The sequence below is a fragment of the Moschus berezovskii genome, chromosome 11, assembly GCF_049115385.1.
Source record: "Moschus berezovskii isolate FMDL1 chromosome 11, NW_MosBer_1.0, whole genome shotgun sequence".
Classification (NCBI taxonomy): domain Eukaryota; kingdom Metazoa; phylum Chordata; class Mammalia; order Artiodactyla; family Moschidae; genus Moschus; species Moschus berezovskii.
The window spans coordinates 108910206-108923322 of NC_142470.1; the positions used below are offsets into that span (position 1 = coordinate 108910206).

Below are 13117 nucleotides of genomic sequence, written 5' to 3' on the forward strand. Positions count from 1 at the left end.
TGCTTCCATATAATGGAATTTTAGGCCGCTACTAAAAAGAATGATGTAGTTCTTTATGTGCAGTTATGAAATGATCTCTAAGATACAAGAGGTAAGAAACAGAGTAGCTTTTGAAGTGTGCTTCATGTGTGTGACAAAAGAAAACTCATCCATGCTTGTAAATATACAGATTCTCTTCTGGAGGCTCGTTGGAAACTAGTAATAATTACCTTCCCTTCCTATCAGAAAGGGCAATGCAAAGGAGGCCTGGGGGCATGGGTAAGAGGGGCAGTGCTTTTTTTCTTTTAAGCTTTCAGACACTTAAACCATGAGTTTAGGGACTTCCCTGGCAGTCCAGTGGTTAAGACTCCAAGCTCTTAATGCAGGGGGTACGGGGTTCAATCCATGGTAGGGGAACTAAGACCCTACATACTGCATGGCAGAGCCCAAAAGAAAAAGGTGAGTTTATTTAGGACAAAAGTACACTTTGAAACATTGACATGAGTCCTTCTTTTTTAATTTGTTATTATTATTATTATTTTACTTTTTGGCCACGCTGCACAGCATGTGGGCTCTTAACTCCCTGACCAGGGGTTGAACCCAGGTTCCTGGCATTGGAAACACGGAGTATTAACTACTGGAGCACCAGGGAAGCCCCAACATGTATCATTTTAAACAGTTCAGTTCAGTTCAGTTCAGTCGCTTAGTCGTGTCCGACTCTTTGCGACCCCATGAACCACAGCACGCCAGGCCTCCCTGTCCATCACCAACTCCCGGAGTTCACTCAAACTCATGTCCATCGAGTCAGTGATGCCATCCAGCCATCTCATTCTCTGTCGTCCCCGTCTCCTCCCACCCCCAATCCTTCCTAGCATCAGACTCTTTTCCAGTGAGTCAACTCGTCGCATGAGGTGGCCATAGTACAGTATAACCATTCAAAATTATTATAGTATATATTTTCAGTTTCTGGTAAAAAAGAAATAACCTTTTTTACATGACTCCTTCACCCAACTTGCTTGATCTTTTTTCTAAAATTTTAATTTTATATTGGAGTGCCACTTTGCTGACAAACGTCTGTATAGTCAAAGCGATGGTTTCTCCAGTAGTTATTTATGGATTTGAGAGTTGTACCATAAAGAAGGCTGAATGCCTAAGAATTGATACTTTTGAACTGTGGTGTTGGAGAAGACTCTTGAGAGTCCCTTGGATTGCAGGGAAATCAAACTAGTCAATCCAAACGAAAAGCAGCCCTGAATATTCACTGGAAGGGCTGACGCTGACGCTGAAGCTCCAATCCTTTGGCCACCTGATGCGAAGAACTGACTCATTGGAAAAGACCGTGATGCTGGGAAAGATTGAAGGCAGGAGGAGAAGGGGACGACAGAGGATGAGACGGTTGGATGGCATCAGTGGACATGAGTTTGAGCAAGCTCCAGGACAGAGTGAAGGACAGGGAAGCCTACTGTGCTGCAGTCGCAAAGAGAAGGACATGACTTAGCGACTGAACGACAACAGTTGATTAACAATGTTGTGTTTCATGTGTTCAAGAAAGTGATTCAGTTAAACATATACATGTATCTGTTCTTTTTCAAAATCTTTTCCCATTTAGGTTATTACAGAATATAGAGCGGAGTTCCCTGTCCTTGTTGATTATCTATTTTAAACGTAATAGTGTGTGTATGTCAATCCTGAACTCCCAACTTATTCCTCCCCACCAGAGGGATGCTATTTCTGTATCTTCAGAATTTAGTATCATGTGGATTTTCTGTCAGTTTATAAACAGTCATCTGGCAGGAAGTGCCCAGGAGTCCCTTGGCATTTCAGGCTCGGTCTTAGAGTCTCTTTGATCTCTAAGTCCAGTGAGGGACCCAGGTCTCACGGGGGTGGGACAACTCACCCAGAGGCTCATCCTTGCTGCAGTCTTTCACCCAATCCCTCGTCCCACCAGCTGCATTGGCTTTTGGAATCGTGCTTTGGCCCCAAAAACACAGCCTTCTGTGCCTTCCCCTAGAAGAAGAATGACGTCTGAACCCTGGGAAAGGAGGGACGGATTACTATCCCCTCCAATAGAGGGTGTTGTGTAGTGGAAACTGCACCGGCTTTGCAGCTGCACAAGCTTAGTTTCCAATTCCAGCTTCTGCTGCCGAAGCTGTGAAAGTTCAAGAAACTGCCGTGATCTTGCTAGACGGTCTGCTCATCTGTAAAACGGGCTGACTGCTACTGAGTCCTGGGGCTGGAAAGATGAGAGGAGGTCATTGTGTACAGTGCCTGGCACACAGCAGCTGCTCCGCGAATAGCTGCAGCTGCGCCCATGGTCACTGAAGTTGGGGTGGCCTCTTCTCACGAGGGAGGGAAGAACGGTGGTGGGTGGAATTGAGGGCCCCCTGAGCTTGGCCCCTTGCTGGGTAGAGGTGAAAGGGCATGGTGCCTGCCTGCCAGGAATGCTCGGTGATTAAGTAGTCTGAGAGAACCTCAAGTCTGCAGCCGCCTCTCTGTAGCTCTGACGTCTGGAGATGGTGTGGTCGGCCCCAAGGTGACTGTTTGCAGGACGGGACTTGCCCTGGTGTTCATGGTGGTGACTCTGGTCAAGGAAGAGCCTGACTCAGGAAGAAGCAGGAGTGCTGGAAGCTGCTCTGGGAGGCTGGCATGACCCCGGCATCAGCGGTTCTTATTTCCTGGCTCCACACGTGACTCTGCAGCACACTGGCCTTTCCTGCCACTTGGAAATTGTCTTAAAAATGGGCTTTTCCTCCCAGCTACAGAAACATCCACGCCTTCAAGGCGGGGGCAGTGGTGGAGGGCACAGAGTTTCGAGTAAGGCCCGCCTGGCTTGGAGTCCTTGCCTGGACGTTGATTCACTCATTGGCTGTGTTCTTTAACTTTTCAGAGCCTCAGTTTCCTTGTCTGTGAAATGGGGATAATAATGCTGCCTACTTTTCACTGTGAGGATTCACAGAGATGTGTGAGGCAGTACAAAAATGTTGTCTCAGGAGAGCTGGTTAAAGCTGAGCTGATTGGTCTAAAATGAGGGCAAAAATCTTCTTAGGGAGGGAATTACTGTTGGGTTTGGGGAAAAGGTGCATAATGGGCATGTCTGATTAAAAAGGGGAGACTCCCTGCCTTACCCCACCCTTCCTCTGTTGTCTAGAGAGGGCTAATTTTTCTGCAAAAGAAAGAAACAGGTTTGAGGGTTTTCATGGTCAGTGTGAGAGCTGGTGTGGAGTCGTGAGGGAGAAGAAGGGAGATGCCCAAGGGTCCCAGGGCTCCCCCATCCCTGGCATTCTCCAGGCAAGAACACTGGAGTGGGTTGCCATTTCCTTCTCCAATGCATGAAAGTGGAAAGGGAAAGTAAAGTCGCTCAGTCCTGTCTGACTCTTCGCAACCCCATGTACTGCAGCCTACAGGGCTCCTCCGGCCATGGGATTTTCCAGGCGAGAGTACTGGAGTGGGTTGCCACTGCCTTCTCTGATTTAACTGCTACCCAGAAGCTGGGCTCAAAATGCGAGCGCGCAGCCGAGCGAGCGCAGCGCGCCTGCGCCGTACGTGCGCGCGCATGCTCCCCGCCCCCGCCCGCCCCCGCGCCCTGGCAGTTGGAAAAGCTCGCCGGCGCTTGTCGCTGATACCGCTTACCTGAGGGACCCGCGGCCGCCCCCGGCCGGCGTCGCAGCCTCCCGGGAGCCCGGCCCCGAGGTGTGAGGTGAGCCCCGGGTCGTGCAGGCCCCTTCCCGTCCGGCGTAGCGGGAAAAGGAGTCGGGAGTGGGGACTGAGGAGGTGCCGCCGCGGCTGCCCGCTCCTCGGTCTGACCCTGTGCGGAGTAGGCACCAGCGGCCGCGGCCCCTCCTCCTCAGGGAGCGTTATTCGCGTCGCCGCCGAAACAACAGCCGCGGGCGCCGCGCTGTGGAGGGGTGTCTCGGGGCTTTCTCGGGGCGGGCGGCGGGCCGGCGGGGCGCGGAGGAGCCCGAGTTTGGGGCTGGGCGCCGGGGCGGGCCGATGCCCGCGGACGGGGTTGACCCTCTGGGTCCCGAGCCCGCGCCGAGCAGCCTGTTGGAGGGCGGCCCGCGCTCCCTCCGCGCCGCGCTCCCTGCGCCAGCCCTGGGGCTCGGTCGGCGCCGCGGGGGCGTGTGGCGCTCCCGGGCCGCTGGGGGCTGTGGGGGGAGGCCGCGGCCGCTGGCGGGAGGACAGTGCGCGGAGGGCTGGGCGCGGGGGGCGTCGGGGCTTCCCGGGGCCGGGCGGCGTCGCAGCATCTGGACTGCCTCCTGTTTCTAGTCCTGAATGTTGTCCCCTCTCTTCCCTCCCGTCAGTTTTGCAAAGTCTGCATATTCCTCCTCGAGCTTTCCCCCTCTGCCCCCTTGGACGCTCCGTGTGTTTGCCCTGGGGTAGGGCGGTGAGATTCATCCGTAGCCTCTGAGACTTAGCAGCAGCAGCAGCAAACATGTCAAGGCATTGTAGCATCTTCCTAGAGGCCTTTATCAGAGTTAGGTGCCTTCCTCAATAAGAGAAAAAGGGGTGTGTTTTCTTTCGTTCTTAAAAGAACAAAAGCATATGCCACTAATTTAGGCAGAGGAGCCAACTTGAAGTTGCAGCATATCTAGGAAGGAGGACAAAAGGTCTGGGTTTTGGCCCAGAATAAATGAAATTTTGAATTTTGGTTCCCTTCTGAATGTAGGCAGACAGAACAGCAGAGCAGCTCAGCAGCTATAGAAATAAATGACTGCTCTATAAGGTTGGTCAAGCAAGATATTATTTTATAGAAGTAGTTTGGAGAGACCTGTAATGTTTACTTACGGGAATTGGGTTACTTGGCAAAGCTAATATCGCAGGAGCAAGGAAACAGAGACTTGACAAGGGGGATGTTACCTCCCTCTTGAGCCTTCTTTTAGCCTTTAGTGATGTGCTGACAGTCAAAGGGATAGAGGAATCCATAGTTCTGTTTTTAAGAACCATTTACTCCTCAAGATAATGCTTTCCATCCGTACTTTTTTTTTTCCCCCATCTGTACTTTTAGGCAAATCAATGCCATCTTTTTCCTCCAGAAGAAGAAGGAAAATAACAAAAAAGTGTTTGTTTGAAGTACCAAACCACAACATAGAGGTAATAAGATAGGAAAGTGATGTAAAAGCTTAAGTGGCCTGGCTTCCAAAGATAGAGCTGAAAATAAAAGATAATCGAGATGCAATTCTTCTTACAGTGTTGTTTTTTCTATAGGGGGTTCTTCCTCTACCCCCCTCCCCCCAAATGCTTTGAAACTGTCAGGAAAGTAAGGTAATTAGTAAAGCCTAGTGTCCTACCTTCTCTTTCCTCCTCCTCCGTTATTTATTTTTTTCTCATCCGCTGATATTCCCTGCCTCTCCGTCTGTCCCGAATCTACCAGTGCCCTATTAATAGAAGAAGAAAGGACTGTAGGTTCTTTCATCCCGTTTTCATCTTAGGTACTGTATTCCTCTGAACTTTGTTTTGTGCTTTGAACATTGAGGTGGATTTTTGTAGAGAGATCCCCAGCCATGATTGAGATATTTGAAGTAGGGAGCCTTGCGGGGAAGATAAACAGTAAAGTGCACGTTCTTTCTTTGTATAGCACAGTGCTGTGAGATGGGCAGAGAGAGGGGCTTTTAAATTCCCTGTAAGTCCTCTGTTGCCCACTTCACAGGCAGAGAATCTCTCTCTCCAACTTAAGTTTCGTATGTGTTGGTAAAACTATGAGATTTCATACTGAAAACTTACTCTGAGCTTGTTAGTTTGTTGATGTTAGACTGCTGTTGACTTTATTTTCTTCAGGAGACTTGTGATAGGAAACAGTTCTTACTGCATCTTTACCTTCTTTCACAGGGAAGAGCAGTGTTGGCCTCAAGTGTTTTTTAACCCCTAAATCTCTAGAGTTAGAGACGTTTAAAGCTGCAGTTGGCCACAAAAAGAGCAGTAGTGCAAATGAAAAGCAAGATTTTGAAATATGTACCAGAGGAATTGTTCAGTATAGATTTGTGAGAAGGGTCACAGCGTCTTGAGGAAACAAGGGAAGGTTTTTAATAGTGGCATTTCCGGAAGGTTAGGAATGAATGTTTGAAGAGTAACAACTCCTCCTTGACTAGAAAACAGTTTTAACTGACTGTTGCATCGTAAATGGTGAATCTATCTTTGAGTTACAGTCTTTGAGTTATGCTGAGAACTAGCAACAGTTTTGGTGGATCCAAGGAATGCACTGTTAATGAAGTTTAAGAAAAAACAACTAGGCTAGTAGGCCTAAAAAAATCTTGGTCCCCAAAGTTTATCTCATTAAACTAATTTTATAGTCAAAACATGCAACCATGCTAAAGGGGGGGAAAAATCAGGAGCTTGATATTAGAGCATTTTCTGAACACATTTTAATGAAAAAGGGAAACCAGGCTGGAATTTCAACCTGATTTTTTTTTTTAAAGTCCAGATTCTGGCCATCTTTCAACTTTCCAGTTTTGCTTTTAGTTTTAAAAGAGCTTCTGCTTTCTCTAGTCTTAAAAGTAATGTATAATTTGTAAGATGGACTGGATTTTGATGCCTACTGTTCATTTTAATCTTGAACTTGAATGTTTTCCCTGTATTTTTTTAAGCCCCATCACTCAGCACACTGGAAGATTAGATTATCTTTTGTAATCAGTAGATGACTAGATGGACTTTAAAAATTAGATAAAGTAGCAAAGTGATACCTTGAGATTAGTAAGAATCTAGGCCCTCAGAATTAAATATGGAGCTATATAAACTTTAGCAACCAGAAAACAGTATCCTGAGAGTGAATTTATTTAAAAAAAAAAAAAAAAAAGATATGGAAAACAAAAGGCCAAAACCCACATGAGTTTTAGGAAAAGGAATCTAGCACTTTGAGCAGTGATATGCTCTCAGTGTGTACTTTGCTGTTTTATGTTCCTTGAGAGAAGAAGCTTCAGAGGTAGTGATTGCTAATCCTTATAATGCAGTCTTGGAAAACTCTGAAAGAAGACAAAAGAATATCCTCCTGTTCCCATTGTAGCCAGTGTGTTTGAGGCAACCTTTAATTTCTGAATTGGAAAAGCAAAATGTTACGTACATTTGTAGTGTGTCAAGATAAGTAAATCTAAGCTGAGAAAGATGAAAGGAATCACTTTCTGTACAGGAAGTGTGAATTGGAATAGAATTGCTAACATCTTTTGTTGCAGGGCCTTGCTGACAAGCCCCCAGGGCCCACTTTTGTCATTGTCTCTTCTGGGATTCAGCCTGCTTTCTTTCCTCTTCACAGTTGCCATCTCCTGCTTTTCCCACCTGAGTTCTTTGGGTCTGGCTTTGTAGCCAGCCTCTGAAGACAGTTCCAAGACTGCATCCCCTTTATTGCTGTTCTTCAGGACAAATACTCACCTTATTTTATGGGCTTTTACTTTTTATCTTCAAAAGAGAACTGGTAAATTGGGGAATATCAGATTCCTGATGTTACACATTGATAAAAATTAAAGTGTAGGGTTCAGTGTATCTAGTCCTTTTTGTTTTCTGATGAAATAATCATCAGGTCACTTAATCTGAAATTAGTTTTCCCAGATATCTTGTATTGCTCCGTAAAGAAGTGAATGTCTCTTTTCTCAGGGTTAGGGCATGGAAAACTGTTTACAGGCCCCTCATTTTCTACTGGTCCTTGGCGCCTGAGACTGTTCCCTCCAGTTAATCCAGCAATTCCCTTATTCAGCTGAGATTCTGCAGATTTCTGTAGTCAAAGATATAATATCAAAAAGAATACAAAAAATCTTTTAACCTTTATGTAATCAGTTGCTGTATTTTGTCAGTATTTCTTGGTTTGCTCAATCTTATGTGTCCTGCTGTCTGAAACTTACAGCTTCTTCAAGGATGGTTCTCTTAGGAAAAAGGATTGTTGCTGTCCATACTCACGTGATCCTGATTAGAAGCATTTATTTCATTATATTATTGAAAAACAATTTAGAATATATATCAACTTTTTTTTTTAAATTGTGCATAATATTTGGTTCAGCTGAGAGGTGATCTGATTTTTTTTCAGTAGTGAAAATCAATTTTTGACCCAGTCTGAGTTTATCATCTTTTTTTTTTTTTGCTTTTCTTGCTGCCTGTAGTAGGGCATTTTTGTGTCCCTTGGCTTGTTACTTAATCAACAGTCAGTAAACATTGATTCAAGTAGTAGTATTGTCAGCACACATTTACAGATTTAGCAGACTTAATTTTCCAGTACACAAATAACATGTGACAGATTTAAAAATAACATTTCAGCATTTATAATACTTTACTCCTTTTTTGTTTTGTTTCTGTTTTTTGACCACGCTGTGCAGCTTGTGGCACCTTAATTCTCTGACAAGGGATCAAACTCGAGCCCCCTGAAGTAGAAGTGTGGAGTCCTGGGAAGTCCCTATAATATTGTATTTTTAAACAATTCAGGTAGTTTTATTCTGTTTCATGTATGTATATTTTTGACAAAAGTGGGAGACTCTATGCTGTTTTGTAAACCATTTAAAATTTTATTTTTCACTTACTGTATTGTTACTGTCTTTTCAAGTCAGCATATACAGATCCTGCTCATCATTTTTAGTGAGTGTGTTATGTGTTGGTTGTGCTGTAGTTTAACCAATTCCTTATTGGTAGACTTTCAGATTGTCTCTGGGTTTTTATTTTATAAACAGTGTTGTACTAACATTTCAGTTATACATCATGTGTACTTGTGTTTACTTGCTTAGAATAAATTGTAGAATAGGTCTGCTGAATCAAAGTATATACATTTTAAGAGCTTTTGATGTCCATAGCTATTTTTTTGAAATACCAACTAGTTTACTTTTCCTCCAGTAGTACTTGAAAATGGAGAATTTCCTGGCGGTCTAGTGGTTAGACACTTCACTGCCTTGGTCTGGGTTCAGTCCTTGTTTGGGGAACTAAGACTCTGCAAGCTGTGAAGGAGTGAAGGACAGCCAAAAAAAAAAAAAAGAAAAATGTATCTCCAAGTGTGGGAATGTTGAAGATATTCTTTTTTCTGCACCCTCTCCTATGCTGTGTTCTGTTATTCTTTTTGCTCATCTGATTGGCAAAAATGTTATATATCATGTTTGTATGTTTTTATTAGTAAAGTTGAATATCTTTTCATGTGTTTGTTGGCCATTTGTATTTCTTTTGTAAATGTATGTCCTTTTTCCATTTTTCTGTTAAAGTAGTATTCTTTATCTGCTTTTTAAAAAAATTCATTTTATATATTACTTTTGCTCAGCACATAATTCGGAGGAGGCAATGGCAAGCCACTCCAGTACTCTTGCCTAGAAAATCCCATGGATGGAGGAGCCTGGTAGGCTGCAGTCCGTGGGGTCGCTAAGGGTCGGACACGACTGAGCGACTTCACTTTCACACATTGGAGAAGGAAATGGCAACCCACTCCAGGGTTCTTGCCTGGAGAATCCCAGGGATGGGGGAGCCTGGTGGGCTTCCGTCTATGGAGTCACACAGAGTCGGACACGACTGAAGTGACAGCAGCAGCAGCAGTGTTCCCTTTAGCTTTTATTTTTTAAGTTGCAAGCAGATGAACATGCTGCATAAGCAGCAAACTACAAACATGGAACTTATATGGATGTTTTGATACTGTAGCGAAATAAAGCTTTCAGGGCTTGACATATTTAATGATATGCATAATTGTTACCGTGCTGCATGATAAGCTTCCATATACATGACTGTGTTTAATATCACTTTTCCATAGCCAGACATCACATTTCTGGGCCCAGCTTGAAGGAGGAAACAATACAATGGCAGGCCAAGAAGCTTTAACAAATATTTCTTACTTAGAGATTTCAGTATTAGAGAGATTAGATGTTTGGGGCAGAGGTCGCTTGTAACTTTGGTGTTCCTAATTCCTAAGGTTGTAGACTTTGCTTTTCCCTTCTTCTACTCAAGACCATATGCTTGAGGGAAAAATTGGGAAGATTCAGCCATGGCTTTACTTTCTCCAAATAGTTTTTTCTGCCCAGTAATTAAAGCTTGGGATGCAGAGGTCCCTGTCATTGGTAGTGCACAAAGGACAGTTTCTTTCTCTGCTTTAGCCAAGCCAGTTCAAGTTTTCAAGGTCTAAGCTGTCACGGGCCCTAATATCTATTTGAATTGTCCTGTTAACCTGGGTCTCTGAGAATTTCTGAACCTGACTTTCTCATGTTTTCCCAACTGAGGTTGTGTACTTCAAACAGAAATATTTGCCATCTGTGAAACGAAAATAAAGTAAAAGCAGGCTTAACATCATTACAAAACCAAATGGAAGTATGATAGTTTTAGAATATGCTTTTTTCCTACCAGTCCTGTCTTCCACTCTACCTACCCTTCCAGCCCCCAGAGAGATGCATATTTTTGTCCCTAGAAAAAAAGTGAAAGTTGCATCCAACTTTCTGCGACCCCTTGGACTGTAGCCTGCCGGGCTCCTCTGTCCATGGAGTTCTCCAGGCAAGAATACTGGTGTGGGTTGCCATTTCCTCCTCCAGGAAATCTTCCCAACCCAGGGATCAAACGCATGTCTCCAGCATTGCAGGCGGATCCTTTACCGTCTGAGCCACCAGGGAAGCCCCCAGCAAAGGCAGTGTCAAATCGGACTCTGAAACTTGGTAGAAACTCTTAACTGGAAATCATTCGTATCCCACGCTGTAACTTTCTAGGGTTGACTCTTCTCTGCAGCCTGACTGTGTGTAATGAAGCATTTGTTGGTCAAACGTTTTCTATCTATGTACTGAATTTTTGTACTATCTAAAAGGATGAAGCGTTGTTGGGAAAATGTCCTGATAATACTCTTAGAATCTTCTGTTTGCCAGTTCAGTATTGGTTGATAGAAGTAAGTCTTTGTATCCGCAGTAATTCAGTAATGAAACTACCTAAAGTTTGATGTTGCTTTACCTTTTATAGAGTACATTATTTTATAATTCACTTATGTACCATCTTTGATAGGGAGGTGCAATGTTTAGAAAGGAAAATTCTGAGCTCAGAGAAGTTAAGTGATTCACATAGTTGGGAAGAGGCTTGAATCCATATCTATTGATTTCTTTATATTTTACACCTTTCACAGATACCATCTGCTGAATTTATTTATTTATTTTTAAATGTTAAGATTTTATTTACAAAACTTCTTTGTTGTACAGAAAGTAAAAATGCTGTTACGATCTTGGTGTGACTGGTAGCCACGGACAGTTGACTCACCAATCACAGCTATCCACACTACAGCAAGTCTTACACAAAAACCTAACAACGCTTACAATTTTGTTGGGGTGAAGTCCCCAAGCTTGGTGGTGGATTTCCAAGAGGGACTAAATGGAGGAAGGTGGAATGTCACAGGAACTATTCTTTGGCTCTTTGGGTGGGTGGGTGTCCTGGGGTTTGTATCACAGCTACCTTTTTTTTTTTTTTCTTAAAAAAAAAAAAAAACAAACAAAAAACAGCAGCTACCAGATCCATGTCAGCAGTCCAGCCAATACTGAACAGTTCTTTTTTTGCAGGTTATTGGGGTCTTATTAATCATCTTTTCCTTTGTCATCTGTTTCTCTCTTCCTCTTTTCACCTTTCCCGCTTTCTTCCTCTTCTTCATCCTCATCTTCATCAACTGCTCCATCATGTCCAAATTCTTCTTCCTCCCCACTGACTTCATCTTCATCCTCCTCCCTTCTGCATCTTCATCGTCATCCTCTTCATCATCAAACTCTTCTTCCTCACCATCTTCATCTTCCTCCTTATCCTCATCTTCTCCTTCTTCATCATCCTCTTCTTCATCCACACCATCCACCTCGGCATCTGAATCTGGGGCTTCACGATCCTCTCGGTCATAGCCATCCAGATAGGTCAGCTGGGGCAGGAGCTTGAAGACACTCTCTCGGTAGTCGTTCAGGTTAGTAACCTCACAGTTAAACAGATCCAGGCTCTTCAGACATTCCAACTTTTTCAAAGGTTCCAGGGTGCTGATATCTTTCAGTTTATTTCCACTTAAGTTGAGATGTGTAAGATTTGGAAGTTTTTCTGCTAACATATCCAGACCTCCACAGATTCTGTTGTCACCGAGCTCAAGCTTTTTCAATTTAGGTAGTTTGGGAAGATTTGAAACTGAAATCAAGCCTACATTTATTAAACTGGGGAACTCGTAAGTTCACAAATTCAGCTGTTACGCCCTCAATTTTCCCATCATTTGATTTGCAATTGTCCAGGACAAGTTCTCGAACAGCTGCCGGGGTCCGGTTCCTCAGCTCCAGGTGGATCCTCCTCTTCATGCCCAAGTTTCTCTCTCTTCCCCCCTCTTCAAACTTAACTTTCCGTGGAGAGGGGAGAGGCGTCCCAGCCTGCGCAGCGAGGGCCATCGGAAGGGGTCTGCTCGAGGCAGAGGCCGACGGCACGGTCCTGGGTGGCGGGCGGCGTGCAGGCAGGCGAGCGGAGGCCCTGGAGCCAAGTTACTCGCGGGAGCAGAGAGAAACCCTGGAGGGAAAAGTTGAATCATTTAATGATTAAAACATTTATAATAAAATGTAAATAACTTGTTATTAAGTGTGGCAGATATTTAAATAAAAATTAGGACAACAGCATGCAAGTTTTTCCCAATGGATCAATTATGTCTTGTGACAAATGAAAAACTACCATTATAGATGGGAAATTAAACTGTATGGTATATAAACAACTGAGGGAGGAAACAGTGCCTTTAAATGCTATTTATGGATTCTCTGGTATATCTAGAGCAAGAATGCTAAGGTAGAAAAGCTATAGGATTTGTTTATGAAATACCCATGTGTTTTATCTGTAAGGCAGTATTGTGTCTCTCGGTCAAAGTCTGTGATTGTTGTTGTTGTTTGCCACACGCCCGGCATTTGGAATTTTAGTTCTCCACCAGGGAGTGCACTGGTGCCCCAGGAGTGGATGTGTGCAGCTTTAATCACTGGACCACCGGAAGGTCCCAAAGGCAGTATTTTAAAATTTCTCTTCCTAGAACTGATTGTTAGTGTGTAGAAACGCAACTGATTTTTGTATACTGATTGTGTATCCTGCAACTGTACTGAGCTAATCAAAGTTTTAATATCAAGCCTGTAATATTTCAAGAGGAAATTGCTAATTTCTCCCATTTTTAAAAAACAATTATTTTTCAGATAGTTCAGCCAAAGGCAGAAAGAATTCTTCTCCTAAGATGGAG

At 43.9% G+C, this 13117-nt stretch overlaps 1 protein-coding gene and 1 pseudogene across 1 annotated transcript in view; one reads left to right on the top strand and one right to left on the bottom strand.

Moving 5' to 3' along the window:
• Positions 1 to 3478: 3478 nt before the first annotated feature.
• The window catches only part of LOC148776264 (liprin-alpha-1-like), a 141669-nt gene continuing 132030 nt past the window's right edge, over positions 3479 to 13117 (top strand). The window contains exons 1-2 of the mRNA XM_088841800.1: positions 3479 to 3518; positions 3615 to 3676. Of these exons, the coding sequence (XP_088697926.1) occupies positions 3479 to 3518; positions 3615 to 3676 (102 nt within the window). The remainder of the gene's footprint in view (positions 3519 to 3614; positions 3677 to 13117) is intronic.
• Positions 10908 to 12295, bottom strand: LOC148776265 (acidic leucine-rich nuclear phosphoprotein 32 family member D-like; annotated as a pseudogene).